This window comes from Octopus bimaculoides, chromosome 15, assembly GCF_046866305.1.
Source record: "Octopus bimaculoides isolate indiv1 chromosome 15, ASM4686630v1, whole genome shotgun sequence".
NCBI lineage: Eukaryota > Metazoa > Mollusca > Cephalopoda > Octopoda > Octopodidae > Octopus > Octopus bimaculoides.
In genome coordinates, this window is record NC_142942.1 from 51,227,980 (window position 1) to 51,246,050 (window position 18,071).

The 18,071-nt window shown below is 37.3% G+C and overlaps 1 protein-coding gene and 2 long non-coding RNA genes across 18 annotated transcripts in view; 2 read left to right on the forward strand and 1 right to left on the reverse strand.

Annotated features, from left to right (window-relative positions):
• The window catches only part of LOC149132528 (uncharacterized), a 53,125-nt gene extending 39,788 nt beyond the window's left edge, over nt 1-13,337 (forward strand). The window contains exon 2 of the long non-coding RNA XR_016244503.1: nt 13,169-13,337. This is a non-coding gene — a long non-coding RNA (uncharacterized LOC149132528). The remainder of the gene's footprint in view (nt 1-13,168) is intronic.
• The window catches only part of LOC106870794 (uncharacterized), a 233,643-nt gene continuing 227,817 nt past the window's right edge, over nt 12,246-18,071 (reverse strand). For 15 of the 16 annotated variants that reach the window (XR_016244501.1, XR_016244499.1, XR_016244500.1 and 12 more), the window contains one exon: nt 12,246-15,154. Coding sequence is in view for 11 of the 16 variants with exons in the window: in XM_089363954.1 (XP_089220080.1) it covers nt 15,037-15,154 (118 nt within the window). In the remaining 5 variants the exon portion in view is untranslated. The remainder of the gene's footprint in view (nt 15,155-18,071) is intronic. The other variant, XM_089363950.1, reaches the window with a different exon arrangement.
• On the forward strand, nt 15,300-17,480 carry LOC106870795 (uncharacterized). The gene is made up of 2 exons (XR_008265641.2): nt 15,300-15,435; nt 17,375-17,480. It is a non-coding gene; the product is annotated as an uncharacterized LOC106870795 (long non-coding RNA).

Below are 18,071 nucleotides of genomic sequence, written 5' to 3' on the forward strand. Positions count from 1 at the left end.
GACTAACGCCAACATAATAGTGTGTGTAACTTTTACCTGAGAGTGTTAAAATAAAAAAAACAAAGCTATGTAGGCCGACTTAGGACCAATCAGTCGGAACCAATTGTGGTCGTAAGTCGTCGACGACCTGTATGCACACACACACACACGTATGTATGTATGTATCCTCCACATCAGAGAGAGGTGGTTTACACATGAGTAGATTGTTCTATATTCAGAATTAATTAATCAATGGATTAATTAGATAGAAACTACAAATCCAAAGCAACCGACAAATTCGCGTGGGTACAAATACGGAAATAATCGGATATTGTGTTCATTTTGTTCTTTCACAAGATATTTCTGTTGTAGCTTTTATATCGGATATTCTTTTGATAATTATAAATTCTATTGCATCTTCTAAATGGAATATTCCTTCGTAATAATAATATTTCTGTTTTCCTCGACTGTAAGAGACTACATTTTTTTTTACAAGAGATTGAATCAAATAACCAGTTTGTTTGTTTATTTAAATTTCTCGTTAAAAAGAATTGAGAAAAACTACTCCAGTGCTGGACGACTGCACTTGTGCGTAGATATCTTATGAATACAAATGGAGAAAGACTTAAGATTCAGTCTTTCACGAGCCTTATAACGTCAAGAGTGACTTAACACCAGCAGGGTCGTTCATAGGAGCAGGCGTGGCTGTGTGGTAAGAAGCTTGCTTCCCAACCACATGATTCCGGGTTCAGTCCTACTGCGTGACACCTTGGGCAAGTGCTTTTACTATAGCCTCGGACCGATCAAAGCTTTGAGAGTGGATTTGGTAGACGGAAACTGAAAGTCGCCCGTTGTGTGTGTGTGTGTGTGTGTGTGTGCAGGGACGGACCCAAGGATGGTGGGAGGGAGGCGTGAGACGTACGTGTGCCCCTCAAGAAAAGTGCGCGCGCCCTTCTAAATAATGTTATTACGCCCTTTTCTCCTGCAATTGTATTCCCTTCTGAACTTCTGCCCTCCATTCGAAAAATTCCTGGGACCGTGTCTGGTGTGTGTGTGTGTGTGTGTATCACCCACTACCGCTTGACAACCGGTGTTGGTGTGTTTACGTCCCCGTAACTTAGCGGTTCAGCAAAAAAAAACCCGACTGTTTATTCGCACAGCAACATGCTGTCGGCCCAACAGATACGAAATCACTGTACTCTCTTCGTGACAACAGAGGACTTTGGTTGTTTGCCTTAGGCCGTCTGCTATTTAAGCTACGAGCCAAACGGCTTTTATAGGGGACTGGAATCCAAATTTTAGAATGTTCGAGGAAAACCATGCTATGCCATTGCCTCACGTTGATTGGTCGGTTAATTAACCGATCACGTGAAACTAGGGTGATTCACTCGGGATGTCTGACCGCGTATCTAGCGATCAGGTTTCGAGTCACCGCTACACTTACTCGATGTCGCTGCCTCTATTTTTTATCATCCGTTCTATGTTTCATTTCTAAAACTAACGTAGTAATAAGTATATTTCTCGATCCTGCTACAGGGCTATCATCTGGAATTCTCTTTCAGTCCACGTTTCCTTTTCCCTACAGGAATCAATTAGAAGTTGAGGTTGAACGAATAGCAACCTGCATTGATCTCAGCATGACCGGAAAACGATTCAACAGTTGCTTATCCAACTCAAAATTTTTTTATGCTTGCGTGTTTGTGTATATTTGCATGTGTAAGTGTTAGTCTATTTACCGTATCAAGGCAAGTATGCGTGTAGTTATGTTTTCCTCATCTATCGTTCTGTTCCGCTATATATTATTAATTCATTCGTGATAATCTTTTACTTGTTTCAGCAAAACAGGCAGCGGCCATTCTGGGGCACTGCCTTGAAGAATTTTAGTCGATCGAATCAATCCCTTTATTCTTTTCTAAGCCTGGTACTTATTTTTATCGGCCTCTTATTCCGAGCCGCTAAGTAACGGGGGCGTAAACACACTAACACCGGTTGTCAAGCGGTGGTCACACACACACACACACACACATAAAACGAGCTTCTTTCGGTTTTCGTTCACTAAATCCATTCACAAAGTTTTGGTTGGCCTGAGGTTATAGTAGAAGACACTTGCTCAAGGTGCTGTGAAGTGGAACTGAACCCGGAACCATGTGGTTGGGATGCAAACTTCTTACCACAACCCACGTCTGCGCATAGACTTATATTTCCCTACAATATACACATTCTTGGATAAAATTTGTTGAAAAAAAAAAAAGCCGCAATAATTATGCACCAATCCAGTATATAGATATTGTTATATATGTGTGTCTGTACATACATATGTGTGTGTGTATATATGTGTTTGCGTGTATGTATGCGTGTGTGTGTGCATATATTTATAGTATGTTTGTATACACACACACACATATATATATATATATATACGTACATACATGCTTATACACGCACATATATATACATATGTATGTATAAGTATATATATATGTGTGTGTGTGTGTGTGTGTATATTTACGTATATATGCTACTATTTGTTGACCTAACCAATAATTTACCTGTCTTTTCTTTTGCCATTGCTATTTAGCACCATCACCCAAACCCCGCCACTCCGACTCATCACCACCACCACCATCAACAACAACAAAAACAACAACAAATCTATTCCGTGTGCCAATTTCTACTGAAAACACCACGGCTCTATTATCAGATAGAAATTCTGATTGATCTACACACGAAGAAATGAGGTGTAGTGATTGATACAATGAAAGCAATCTTAATAGACTTGCACTTGTCCGCTGTTTCAGGACAAACTTACTAAAACAGGAAGTCCCCCCCTTTCATTCGATGCAAAGCCAGTCTCTTGCAAACGTATTTGATTGGATGACTTGGATCTTGCAACGAACCAATCAGAAATTTTTGAAAATATCGATACGTTTGTTTTCGTCGATCAAAAGGCCATAGCTGAGGGAATAGCTTTGTTTAAGCATTGACTTTATTGCATATTGTTTTGAATTGCAAATAAACTACCTGCACTAACAAACTGACAATAAAAGTTCTGTGTGTGTGTGTGTGTGTGTGGAAAAGAGGCACACATACACATACACTTTCACTCATATTTGCGTGTCTGTTACCATATACACGCACATATATATTTACGAACGCACACATACACACACACATATATACACACACACACACACACACACACACACACAAAACACATACGCACAAGCATATAATTCGAACTCACATACAGAGTAACGCGCATGTGCGTGTATTTGTATGCGTGTGTATAAAACTGTTGCGTTTGAAGCAAAACGATGTTTGAGCAGCAACAAGATGCATAGAGGGACAAGTAGTGTTTACATTCTGACTATTACAAAGAATTGGTTAAATGCTAAATATATACTCTACAGTACAGAACACACACAAGCGGAACCTCGGAAGTGGTAAATATCTATATATATATATATATATATATATATATATATATATATATATATATATATATATATATATATACCGTTCCCTCTCTCTCTCTCTCTCTCTCTCTCATTGACTTTCTCGTTGCTCACACGTGACCAACGGCTATCTATCTTTTTTCCACTTCCTTCCTAAAGACAAGTCGTGCTTTGCCTGTCTCTTCTCAAAGCTCGTTTTTCCAGCGTTCACCACTTCACTTCGTTATGGCTTAACAGCCCTCAGCGTTTGTTTTTACTGTTTCGTTCTTACTGTCCTGTTTTTGTTACCATTTTAACCCTCCGCAAAATATCCCAAATTTTATTTAATTTGCTTTGTGGGAAGGATTGTTTTAACGAAGTCGCGTCTTGTCCATACTTTTGAGACATGGAGTAGATAAAACGGGACAACTAAATGAAAGGAATATTCTTTGTTGTCTGTCTCGTTTCTCTAATTGTTTCTTTCATTGTTCGAAAAAAAGTTCGTTTTCCATGTTTTTGTTTTTTATGTTCTTTGACGTCCTGTAGTCATATATGCATGTATATATACATGTGTGTGTATATGCATACATACATATATATATATATATATATATATATATATATATATTTGGGGTGAGTTGTCTCGCTCGTCCATGATTTTCGGGTATTTTAACACCCAGCGCTTAGAGGGAGTAATTTCTACCACGCCAAATCGCATCCTGCCGGAAAACGCACAAAGCATATATGTTAAGTACGTGTGGTCGATAATGATTATTACACTAGCGCTACTATGAAGCAAAAACAGATAATATCAAAAGAAAAGAGATCGAATGAGAATTGCTTCGCTAATATATGCTGTATGATACACGCATGCACAGTTAAAGATGGGCGTGAATAAAATTTGATATTTCTATCTCGAGGTATGCAGTTTTAGTGTTTTGTCTGGATTAGCGATTAACTACAATACAGTTTATATATCTGACAACCACAGGGAAAAGCCAATAAATAACTTTTTGTGACTAGCGACGCTGATTGGTTAGAAAAACTGATGAGGTAGGCTCGTGTAGACGCCAATTGGTCTGAGTAGAGGAATGAAATGGTGTACCAGTTTATTGATCCAAATGACGTTGACTTGCCGTGTGTGAATGAAATGGGTGCACTAACTGATTGGTTAAGAAAAATGCTGACGTATATTAGTGCTGACGCCAGGTGGTCTGAGCTGACAGAATTCAACTGTAAATTCTTTGATTTAATTTCGCGTCACTGTCGTACAAGTGATGCGAACTTAGAATTAATCCTGCTGTTAATTCGTAGTTATTTCATACATTTGTAACAGGATGAGAGATTCTCGCACTGGATGGGTGCTGCTCGCATCCTTCACATTAAATATTAATTGAAGAAAGAGTCAAGATTTTCCGTTAACTTCAACAGTATAAATATTTATTCTTTGATTCGCAATATAAAACATTTCTTTCCTCTGGGCGAATCGGCAGTAGTCTAGTGGAGTGAGTCAATCCTGCCCGTTCATGCATAGTGGGGATGCGCCACGACGTAGCAGCTCGAAAGAGCTGCTGGAGACACGTCTGTATCGTTCAGCTGCTAGCGTAAAAAAAGGGAGATACAAGAGAATTTCGCTGCTGCTAGTTTTCTGCGCATGCGCACGAGGGACTTCCTGTAGGCCTTCTGGAAGATTCCAACCATGCGTGCTGGAGATTTCCAAGATGGCGTCACTACACATTAATACATGTGTGTTGTATATGTGCGTTGATTTTTAATTAAAGTTTTCATCGTTAATCTACCGAGTATATGTGTGGAATAGAATGTAGGTTAGTAGTGTTATTAACAAACGTTTTACTGCCGAGTATTTGTGAATAGAAATTTTAAAGCTTGCGCTACATATGTTGTATATTTCTGAGGACACTCACTATTCTCGTGCATATATAAGCATTTGTTGACGTTTTTCGTAAATATAGAGATTATTTCCTTATTCCTGTGTTAATATTAAAAGGGGAATGGCTGTGTCGTCTGAATTCATTCGAGAATTATTTTCGAAATCATTTTATAAGTTTACTCGTCAATTTTTGTATCCTTACCACAGAAAATGTCGTCTGTATATTGGATATAAAGATGATATGACTATGTTCAAGAATAATTTTGTTTACAACGTTGGCCATTTAGAACACCAGAAATGTGGGTTTAAATAGAAGACCCATAGACACTCCATTCTATTGGGTGCAAAGGTTTCCCTGGAGACAACAAAAGGAAATCTCAATTTTGAGGCCACCAGGAGCTTTCTAAAGATGCTCTTTGGTGTAATTTATTGTTGGATGTTTATACACCTTGTCCGATATTTATGAATATAGTTTCTCTCACGGGAACGCTAGTGAAGAGGCTCTGTAATCCATAGTGAATTACGTCCAGTTGTTCAGCGATGTGAGTTGGTGTGTCGATTTAGGAGGCTGTAGAATCAAAGAGGGTTAATTTGTTTGCGATGCTTTAGAAATGGGGTGGGGAGATGTGAAACAAGTGTGAAGAGGGTATGATAAAGAAAAAGAAAGGCATAAGGCATACGTTGTAAGTTTATCTTACGTTTCTAACGAGAATCTCTGTTCACGTTTAATTTTCTCTTCCCGTAGGATGTATTAGACTAATTATAATAAATACAGAAATGTTCAGGCGACATATCGATAAACTTTTCGTTCAGCGTGCTGACGATCTCGCCGCCTTTATAATATCAGGAAGTCGTTGTTGGTTCAGTTAACTTCAGTTCTCTTCTAGACACATTGTATTCGGCAGAAACTAGGGAGTATTGGTTAATTTTCTTTGTCTTTTCGTTTGTTCTCTCTGCTTCAATTTGTTTTCTTTTTATTGTGATTATTGTGTGTGTGTGCGCGCATACACGTGCGTGGATATATATATAAAAGTTATGTATGTATAAACACACACACGCACATATTAGATGTAATAATATGCAATTACATGCATATGCATATGTGTGTGACGTCTGCCTATCTATCTATCTATTTATTGGGGGAAGGCTACGCGCCCGTAGAGTTTTGCTTCGCGAGCGAGAGTTTGTGAAAGGCGTTATCCCCTTCGAGTGCAGTCTTCTGGTGGTAGACAAGGCCAGTCATTACTAAACTAGCAAGCTCGGCTGCATCGACTGCAAAGAGAAATTTTGTTCTGGTTTTGATATTGATGTCTCATACTTTTCTTCAATCTCTTTCTGTCCTTAAGCTGAGCTACGTATACATTCTCGAAAGAGAGACAAACTCGTGAATAGTGTATCGCTACGTCATGGAGTTTATATGCGGGCGATGGCTGTGGTTTGACGGCTTTCATGGGATTTCTTCAGAGAGCCCTTGTGTCTTTTCTTTGTTTGCTCTCTGTCATGGCGGTTAGTGGATGGCTCGCCACACAGCATAGTATTATTGTCCAGGCGTTTATCCTCTATCATAGAAACGTACCCTGTGATTTTAACGATATGGCCTTAATGCTGGTAACTTTCACTTCTTTTATTAGTATTCATGAGAGGAGTAATTCCTAAAAATCTCAGCTCTATAACTGTTACCAGTAAGATTTTATGACTATTTGAAGGTTTTAGACAATTTTCAAAATATTGAATTTCTTTCATTTTTAGGGGCTCATCATTCCAAATAGGTTCGACACCATACCTTGGAAAGCATGTTTCTTTAACCCCCATCATGTCTAGTCCCTCGGACACCAAAGATCAGTTCTTTTAACTCAGCTAATGTAGAAAAAATACCAGCCAAAAATTACAAAAATCCCTGTTTTATGGGCTATTTAAAATTTTTTTAAAGTTTAGGCAGCTATTACTTAATAACAACAGTTGGTGAACATCCCATCTTCTCTAATTTTACAGTAAGGTCTGAAATCTTAACAGAACACATGAATTCATTTATTCAAAAGCCTTACAAGTGAATCAGAATGAGAGATAACAGTTGACAGCAAATCAATTCTATAATCTTGAGAGAAGAACAGTTGTAGTATTTATGCGTTTCTCATCGGCATTAGTAACACAGTTGAAATGAAATAGTTACATCTAGACGTGGTTTACCGGCACCTTAACTTCTTCTCTACAGCAACTGCTGACCTAATAGAATAATTAATTTAAATACCCAATAACGACTAGAGCATAGACTGAGCTATTAAAATAGACAGAATATCTAATCAACAGATAATCAGCAGATAATTACATTATCTTCGTTGAAGTTAATTATTAGATTGAATGGAAGACTGTTGGTGTGGTCTGGTTCAAACTTTTGCAGGAATATTTATATTAATTAGTAGCCTGGTGTCTTATCTGACTAAAGATATTGGTCCATTTTATAGATTTAAATACTAAGTTGCTGAGCAAGAAGTATATAATGTCCCACTAATTTATAGTACAACGTGAGACGAAGCAAGTAATTACAAGTATGTCCTTCAGTTTCAGTCTTTAATTCATTTTGACATTGTTTAGCCCCAGGTCTGTCCTGACCAAGCACACGCACACAACCAAACGTATTTCACTTATGACCAACCAGTTTATAATTTTTTTTCTCTTTTTACTTTCACAGTTTATCTAAGATCACAGTATCCACTGTGTACATATTTTACATATTTTAGAGTGTTGTTTGAGGTAGATCTGTCTGCCATTGTTATCAGATTAAATGAACACATAGAAACACTCTATATTTTGGTTAGGCTTCGTAATCTATGAAGGAGGAGGGCTATTAACCGCTCAAGAAGTAGACAACATTCTGTTTTCACTGCTATACTGTATCAGGATCAATGGAACTATATTTAGTTATAGATGGATTTTAAATAATGAATATTGGGTTTGGTGATTTTTCTGGTGAAGAGATTAAGAAAGAAGGGAAGGAGATTTTGTTTTGACTGGGAGTAAATATATATACCCAGCCACAGTAATGAAAGTATAATCAGCTATAGTAATGAGCACATATTGCGCCATAGTAATGAGTGCATATTGAGACACAGCAATGAGCACATATCGAGTCACAGTAATGAATGCATTTTGAGCAATGGTTGTGAAGACATATTGAGTCATAGCAATGAATGCAAACTGACTAATAAAAAGGAAATATGCAATAGTAATAGAGTACAGGCATGGCTGCACAATGTTTATGGTGTGAATTTAACAAAGAACATATATATACATATATATATATATATATGGTTCCATTGATCCCAATATGTTGTGGTACAGTTTAAAGGCCATTCAGTTTCCGTCTACCAAATCCACTCACAAGGCTTTGGTCGGCCCGAGGCTATAGGAGAAGACACTTGCCCAAGATGCCACGCAGTGGGACTGAATCAGGACCCATGTGGTTGGTAAGCAAGCTACTTCTTCTGTTGCGAGCATGGATGATTGCTAGTGGCGATCCCCCAAACAACATCATCACTGCTGCACTGAAGAATAATGGCTTTCACAGAACCACTGATCAGATAGAGCGGAAGAAGAATGAATTCCTCCGCTCGTATGCACTCATCAGACCACACATTGACACCCTAGATGTCATAATCGGAAACCATGGTGGAAAGGCTGATAAGGATGGAGAGGAGGAAAAGGAAAAAACACCCGGAAGTCTCTCTGACCCTGAGGAAAGACGACAGATGTACCCAAGGAGAAAATTCAAGGACGTGTGCTCTTCAGAAATCATACGCAACGCAGCAGCTGAGCAAGAGTCTTTTTTGTGCATGGCGCAAAAGTTTGTGCAGCAGCTGACGTGGCTACACCAAGCACAGACGAGGAACCTTGCCCCCCACAGTCAACAGACATGGGATGGCCTCTCCTAACGCCTGCACAGGCATCACGCCAATATTTTTACTAAATATTGGGGGCCTGTTGCATTATAACAATAAAAGCAAAATTTCTTTCCTGAGAGACCTTGCTGCATGCAATCAAGCCCTATGCATAGCACTCGTGGAAACTCACCTCAACCCTGATATAGAGGATGCAGAAGTACACGTACCAAAATATGTCATACTGCGAACAGACAGAAGGGAAAGGAGCCATGGTGGAGTTGCTGTATACATCCGCGACGACCTCACACCCCAGGTCTTACTGTCATACTCAAATTCGGTATGCGACACCCAAATTGTATACATAAGACAACATAATATAGTCATATGCAATACATATTGCCCACCGGATGCTCCAAACCACATAGGCAAATTTGAAGATTGCCTCACTAGAATTAAAGAAATCCTCATGAAACTGGAACACCATGTGACCATATTTCTTATGGGTGATTTCAACTTCCCCAAAGTCAAATGGCCCGAAGGTCTCATACTCTCAGGAATGACTTATCACAAGCAAGCACAGGTGGAATGCCTGTTCAACCTCACCAATGCCCTATTCATGGAGCAAGCTGTTCTCAGACCAACTAGAGCGAATAACATTCTAGATCTCTGCTTCACGAACAATATGGACATCATTCATGATGTGAAAGTGACGCCGACATTAGTTTCAGATCACAACATAATAGAGCTGTCTATGTTTGGGCCAAAAGAAACCAGAGACATACAGCCTAAAGGAAGGACCCAAAATCTCTCCAATCTGAACTTCCACAAAGCGGACTGGAAATCGATCCAGAAAGAGATCCTCAGAGAGGATTGGCCAAAATGTCTCTCCACACCAGACATTGACATGAAACTAGAATGTTTCATGTCTACTGTGCAAGCCATATGCCAGAAATATGTCCCAGAGCACAAGGCCAAAACAAATAGGAACAAGATTCCAAGGGAGAGGAAGATCCTCATGAGACGACGGACGAAAGTTGCAAATCGACTCAACCAGCATCCCAAGAATGGCCAAAGGTCCTGCCTAAAAACGACACTGATGGAGATTGAAAAAAGGCTGCAACAATCCTATGTGAGAGAGAGAGCAGACAAAGAAGCCTGGGTTATAAAAAACATTAAGTCAAACCCAAAGGCCTTCTTTCATTACGCAAAAGAAACAGCCTCAGTACGCTGCAAGATTGGACCCCTCTCCGAAGAGGATGGCTCCCTCACAGACAGTCCAACTAGGATCAGTGAGGTACTGAATGAGCAATTCAAAAGTGTCTTCACCACTCCATTGGAGCACAGACAAGTGAATGAACCAGTGGACTTCTTTGCTACCTCCCCTATAACCAGTGAGGCAGTTACAATGGAATACATCAACATTAGCGAAGAAGATGTACTACTAGCGATACATGAAGTGGACACAAACTCAACTGCTGGCCCTGATGGTTTTCCAGCAATCCTCCTTAAATCGTGTAAACATGCCCTGGCAAAACCCCTCCAGATCCTCTTCCAGAGTTTTCTCGCAAACGGCAGACTGCCAAGCAAGCTGAAGGAGGGAATAATATGCCCAATCCATAAAGGGGGAAGCAGAGCAGATGCCAAAAACTATAGGCCTATCTCTCTGACTTCACACATCAGCAAAGTCATGGAAAGGATAGTCAGAGGAAAACTAATCGCATTCCTTGAAGAAAATAAATTGCTGAGTGATACCCAACATGGCTTTCCACCAAGTAGGAGCTGCCTGACCCAGCTCTTACAACATTATGACTGGGTGTTGAGGCAGTTACTCAACAATTCAAATGTGGACGTAATATACCTTGATTTTGCAAAAGCTTTTGACAAAGTGGATCATGGTGTGACATGCCACAAACTGCGTGATCTTGGCATAGCTGGAAAACTTGGAGAGTGGTTACATGACTTTCTGAAAGATAGAAGTCAGGCAGTAGTAACTAATGGAGCCACCTCTATGAAAACACAAATAATGAGCGGTGTTCCACAGGGCACTGTCTTGGGACCATTGCTTTTTATAGTCGCTCTCTCAGATATGCCTTAAAGTGCCCGGATAGCCACACTTGCAAGCTACGCAGACGATACGAAAGTCTCGCAGAAAATACAGAACTCCAGTGATGTTGCACACCTGCAGCAGGAGTTGGACTCAGTTTACAGATGGGCTGAGGATAATAATATGCAGTTTAATGCTGAAAAATTCCAAGCCCTGCGCTACCAACGCCCAAAACTGAATATGAAACTTACAGAGTACACTGGTCCGCAGGGAATTTCAATCCCAGAGCCTAAATCAGTGAGAGACCTGGGTATCGACATGAGAAGATTCACAAAGAAGATTGTCTCTTTGCAACTGCTCAGCTACTGGGAAGGGCTGAAACAGCTAAGACTCTACTCCCTGGAGAGAAGGCGGGAGAGGTATGCAGTAATATACATCTGGAAGATCCTGGAAGGAATTGTGCCAAATTTTGGCATTGAAAGCTACACCAATGCTAGAACGGGACGACACTGCATAGTGCCAAAGATCCCAGCAATGCCATTGCGCTTCAGGACAAGTTACTGCAACAGTTTGGGTTTCAGAGGCCCACAGCTTTTTAATATTCTTCCAAAGAGCCTGAGGAACCTGCACGATGTAGGGGTTTTTAAATCAAAGCTGGACCTCTTCCTGTCGAGAGTCCCAGATGAACCTACTTCGCGGCAGGAGGTGCAAATGAGGGTTGCTAAATCAAATTCCATTCTTCTCCAAGTGCCACAAATTGTAAGAGGCTCCCTGTAATAATCTAGGGGAGATGATAATGAAATGGAAACAAAAGATATGGAATTAGCTCTAAAATATGTTCACAGAGCAAGATTACAGAAGAGAACTAGAAAAGTCTTAAAACTTTTGGTGAATCACTAAAAATGTCCCCTAGGGTATTCAGAAAGACTGAAATGGGTGAAATACTTGATAAGCTGACAGGGAGAGAAAAGAAAAGGAAAAAAAAAAGAAAGAAAAAATGAGTCTTGAAGCATAACAGATTCTATTGGAAACTAATTCAGGTTTGCAGTGGCACCATGAATAGAATTTGGTCAGTTTTATTTATTTGTTTATTCATTTTATTTCTTTGACATGGAATTGTAAGAACAAAGATATTTATCATGCTAGATACCAGCATAACAATATAAGTGCAGCAACAGACCATTTTGGTTCCCATATGTCTTACTATGGTGATTTTCAACACTGAAGAATAAAATGGACCATGAAAATAAAAAGCAAACAGCGTCCGATTTTTCAGACTGTACCACAGCAAAGAATCCATTAGGAGTTGATAACATTTCTGGTTTCCTGCAGGCTTTGAACTATTAATTCTGAACATTCTATGAATGACTGAGCTCTTCCCCTGCAGAGGAAGGAAAGAAACCTGGCTACAGTTTACTGAAATGTAGTGAGCAATTGATGCTACTACTATTGTGAAGCAGTTACAATATGTTTTGTCACAATATGTACACATATGTTGAAATAGATTATCACATTCTCAAAAACATATCAGTGCAAGTGTCATAAAATAACAGACAAAATGCATATATTTACAACTAATTAAATAGCTTTGCTGATAACTAATCAGTTGGTTTTGTAGCTTTGAAACATGAAATTTCTAGCAAGGCAAAGTAATATAAAATAAAAATTGGTTCAGTCTTTAACAAAAGGGAAAGCATTCGGTTGAATTGTTCATTTCTGTAGTTTTCTTTTTTCACTCAGCAAGAATCAAACCAAAGTTGCACAAATGAAAATTAAATATTGAAAACTTATCACTAACAATTTGCATTTTTATTTTCTAGAAAACCTAGCCATAACACATGAGCATTCGACTCAAAATAAAAATTTATATTTGTCAGTCATGCTACAAAAGTAGATAGTTACTAAAATAATGATTCTAATGTTTTGTGGTCCATTGTTGTAGTTTACTACAGTTCTAAAGAACCCAAAGAATATCTTGCAAACAGAAAATGCTCTAGCAGACACCATATCGCAAATGTATTACCAGCTTTGAGTCACAACAGTGGTTAACTAGCAAAAGGCAGGTGAATATTGTTTTTTGTTTGTGGAACTCACCATTTCTTATGAACAAAAATGTAAGTACACTTTAATATTTGAGGTGGAATGGTTGGAGAATGATAGCAAATAACAAATTGCAAGGAAAACAAAATAGATCCTCTAGAAGTAAACCACAAATTTACACGAGAAGATATTGCATAGATAAGACGTTTTAGAGCCACAGCTACCAAAATTAAACAAAATAAAATTTAAAAAATAAATAAGAGAAGTTATTATTACAGTTGGTCCAAACAGATTACTCAACAATGATATCCACTTAGAGTTAAGCATATCAAAACTGTTTGAGATAATCTGCTGTTGAATTTATGGAGTTTTAGAAAGAAATAATTGTGTGTGTGTGTTATGGGATGAGTAAATTATAGATTCCTGAAGACAGCTGTGTTGTTTGGAATTGCTATTTATGTCCCTAACGTAGAGTAGAGAAGTGTTTAGACAAACTATGTAAGCCTTAAATGACATTGATCTATCACATAAACAGAAAAGATCCAATACAACCCACATTTGCTATGGCATCATGCCGGTGTAAAAATATGGTATATGACACTCTACATGATTTTTGTTTTTCAAGTGAAGGTAAAGTAAATCACATAAGAGGGAGGGGGGGGAAATAAAAATAATTAAAATGATCATTTAAAAAAAAAAAAAAAAAGATGGTATAAAGCATCATTAAAATGTAGGAAACTAAAAAATAAATAAATTTTTTTTTTTTTAAGGTCGTCTTTTTAATCATTCAAATATATTTCAAAGTCACAGGTGTCCCCTCCCTTCTTCTTGGGAAGAAGTTTTAAAAAATAAAAGAAAATTTTACATCTCCAAGAAGATGAAGGTGAGTGAGAATTGGTGATAGAAACCACTTTTCGTTAATTTCTGTCTATGATGATGATATCAATGTAAGATAAGTTGGCAACAGGCTGACTATTTAATAATTATAATTAAGAAGTGTGCAGTTAGGGTGGGGGGAGCTAAAAGATACATGTACTGGCAACACAAGATAACAAGAAAGAAGTATTTCTTTGTTCCAACAAATTTCCTTACTACAAGCTTGAGATATGAACACATGACAAAGCATACACCATCAAGACTGATTTGGATTATTGTAGTCAGTCTAGAAGCTGTAGTGCACCAACAAAGAAATAAACTGGCAATAAAAACAAAGGGAGAGCTATACATTATTTTACGTATAAAATAGTTTTTGAAACTGAAAGACTCTCATTTCCGAAGATCTTTGATATTTATAATGAACTTATCATTTTACTTTCGTTTTTATTTATTTTATTTTTTTGGAGGGGATTTTCATGAAAAAAAAAATGGTTTGTTCCTTTTTTTTTATATATATATTTCACTTATTTTCATTTTTTTTTTTCTTGTTTTTCATTAAGTGATTTTTTTTTCCCAATAATTTGAACCACCTGAATGTTGCATGATAATAGAAAGCGTGCAAGTAGAAGACAAATGACAATGTTAGTTGTCTCCCCCTTACATGTAAAGCCTCGAGTGTAGATCCAATCAGGTTGAAGTCAATGGTAGTTGCTTCCCCTGAATAACCGTCGTTTACGTTTTCTTTTATTATTATTATTATTATTATTATTATTTATTTTTTGGTTAGCGTTGGATCTAAGTGAGCTTAGAAACTAAAAATATCTTTATTTTTGTTTTAAGGTTAAAAGTAAAATGTTTCCAACAGTCTGGTATATCTTGGAGAAGAATGCTTTATCATGAAGTTGTTCCTAAGCGTGTTGGTCCTTTCGGAGGTCGTATGCAGCTGAGCGGAGACAGTTCGAAGCCCTTGGTGAGCATTATGCCTTCTAAATCTCGGTCTTCTTCTCGCTCTCTGAAAAAGAAAAAGTCGAACGAAACATGAAATAAACAATGAAGAACCACAAAATAGCAATATTTTGAACTCACAAACTCGTTATTGCAAAGCGTTCCTGGATAAGGGAATTAACTCTGCCTGGCTAAGAATAGCGTCCACGCTACTCTCCCTTGTCTCTTTCGTGACAGGAATTATCTTTTTATTTTTTTTTGTTTCAGTCGTTACTGCGGCCAGACTGGGGCACCACCTTGAGAGGATCTAGTCGAAGAAATCGACCCCGATACGTCTTTTAAAGCCTGGTATGTATTCTATAAGTTTTATTTTTGCCGAACTGCTCAGTTAGGGAACGTAAGCAAACCAACACCGGTTGTCAAGCGATGGTGGAGGATAAACACAGATACTTATGATAGGCTTCTTTCAACCAAATTCACTTACAAAGCTTTGACTGACTTAGGGTTATAGTAGAACGTTCCATGCAGTGAGACTAAACCCGGATCCATGTATTGGGAAGAAAACCTTACGATAGCCACACCTTTTTTTAATTATTATTTTAAGCCACCCTATGCACATCAGGGTACATGGGGTGACTGATCAGAACATCAGTCGAAATTATATCTTAATTATATACTATGTTATAGCAAAAAAAATTTAAATAAAAAATTTTTTTTAACTGACAAAACAACAAAAATATTTTACATAAAAAATGCCTCTAAAAATCAGTTAATTTTATATCTTAAATGTTGGATCATATTTGTTTTTATTTTATCACCATCAATTTAGAAAGAAAAAAAACATTTCTTGAATGTTAGATTAATCTGAGAACATTGTGCAAATATATGAATTCAGAATCAACAGTAAGTATTGTTGGTTAAGGTTAGAAAATTAGAAAAGTAGTTTATCAATGAGAAAGATCATAAATGTTTAGTAAAAAAAATATATACATAGTTATTCAACACACAAAACTTCATGTAAACATATTAGAAGAAAAGAAATGACTGTCAGAAAGAAACAACAAAGGGAAGGAATCAAAACAAAGAAAATTTGAATCAATTTGTGACAAACGAAACAAGTAAAACCTTGGACTGAAAGAGCAGCAGTGTTGACACAACCACTCCATGTCCATTGACACATTTAAATCAAAAGAAATCACATCTTTTAAAGAATCTAAGCTGCAGTTCCATAACACTGGAAATCATTAAAGTCACTCTGATTTAGAAAATCTTATGGGAATATATTTTCTGTGATAGAATTATATATTTTCGTAGATGATTAGTTTTTGGTTATAATAGGAATAAACTAAGAGAAGCAAAGTATAACACCTCAAAGACAATATGGAAATAGATAACAAGTGGTAGGCCTCTATTATTTTGTCACAGACTCTGACAAATGAATTAGTGTATTGGTCAGCTGAATTAAGCTATTTGGTAAGGGTTCCAATTGTTGCAATGCAATGGATTTACTCTCCTAACATTTAGAGCTTAACCTTTTAACATTCAGTTTACTTTGTCAAATGTAATTCACATTCCTTTAAATTAATCATATATTATTTTACAGCTTCAAAATTTTGATGATGTATTTGTTTATTTTAGAATGACATTATAGGATAGGTGTGAGAGGCTGGATCTGGTCCATTTCATAACCATTAAGCAGGTAGAATATTTGGACTGGATATGGCTGGTTTAAATGCTAAAGAGTTAAAGAATTGGTTGCCATTTTTAAGAACATGTAAGAATCTTGATGAAATTTGTTAACGAAAGTTTGGCAGCTATATCAATATACTGAGCAAGTATGCAATAATTCTATTACTAGCATTTCGTGTACTTAAATGTATTAACGAAATAATAATTTTAAAAAAATCGAAATGTACTTGAATATAGGACCAACTAGAAAAAGATAAAAGTACTAGGTGTTAAAATAAAGTAACTGCTAGCAATTAAAGCAAATTGTATCACAGACATTTAATTAACCCAATAATTACTTGCAGTGTTCACACTAATAAAATCAAAGATAAACTCCTGGAGTTATCAGCACAAAGAAGCAAGTATTTATATCAGATTAGCAAAATGTTCAACCAAACACTGAAATGACTAGAACTTTTGAAGGATGAGCTGGATGACAACTAACCTTCAACCTATAGATCTATGGCTGTTCTTCCATTCTGTTTTTTTAATCATCTTTAGATTGATGTGCATGATCTGATTAACGTCTTTCATGTCATTTATCTTTTACTTGTTTCAGTCATTGGATTGCGGCCCATGCTAGAGCACTGTCTCAGAGGTTTTAGCCAAACGAATCAACACCATTACTTATGCCTTTTAAAATCTGGTACTTATTCTATTGGTCTCTTTTGCTGAAACCATTAGGTTATGGGGATGTAAACAAACTGACACTGGTTACCAAGCAGTGTGTGGTTTGACACACATACAGGCATGAAGACTCAAACATATATACATGATGGGCTTCCTCACAGTTTCTGTCAACTGGATTTACTCACAACCCATTGATCGACCTGGAAGGCATTTGCCCAAGATGCCCTGCAATGGGACTGAACCTGAAGCCATGGGGTTGGGAAGCAGGCTTCTAAACCACTGGAATTTCTTTCAACAAACAGAATGTTACACCTTTTTGTGCATGACCCTAATTATGGACTGGGTATAAGCTGAGTGATCTTCATGGAAATATTCTGTTGAAATCTTTGGGGTAAGTACATTAATTACAATTCAGAAAATTTGATGTAAAAATTGGTGAAAAACTAAGAAAATCTGTTGACTCTCATTTCACATAGAAATGACACATTATATTTTTTATTGCAAAATTTAAGGACTAAGTTTGTTCACGATTTGTTCCTAATAATCCTTTGACTGATATTGATATTTTAACAATTAAGAAGACAATATATATTAACAGAAAAACAATCTGATAAAGACACTAAAAC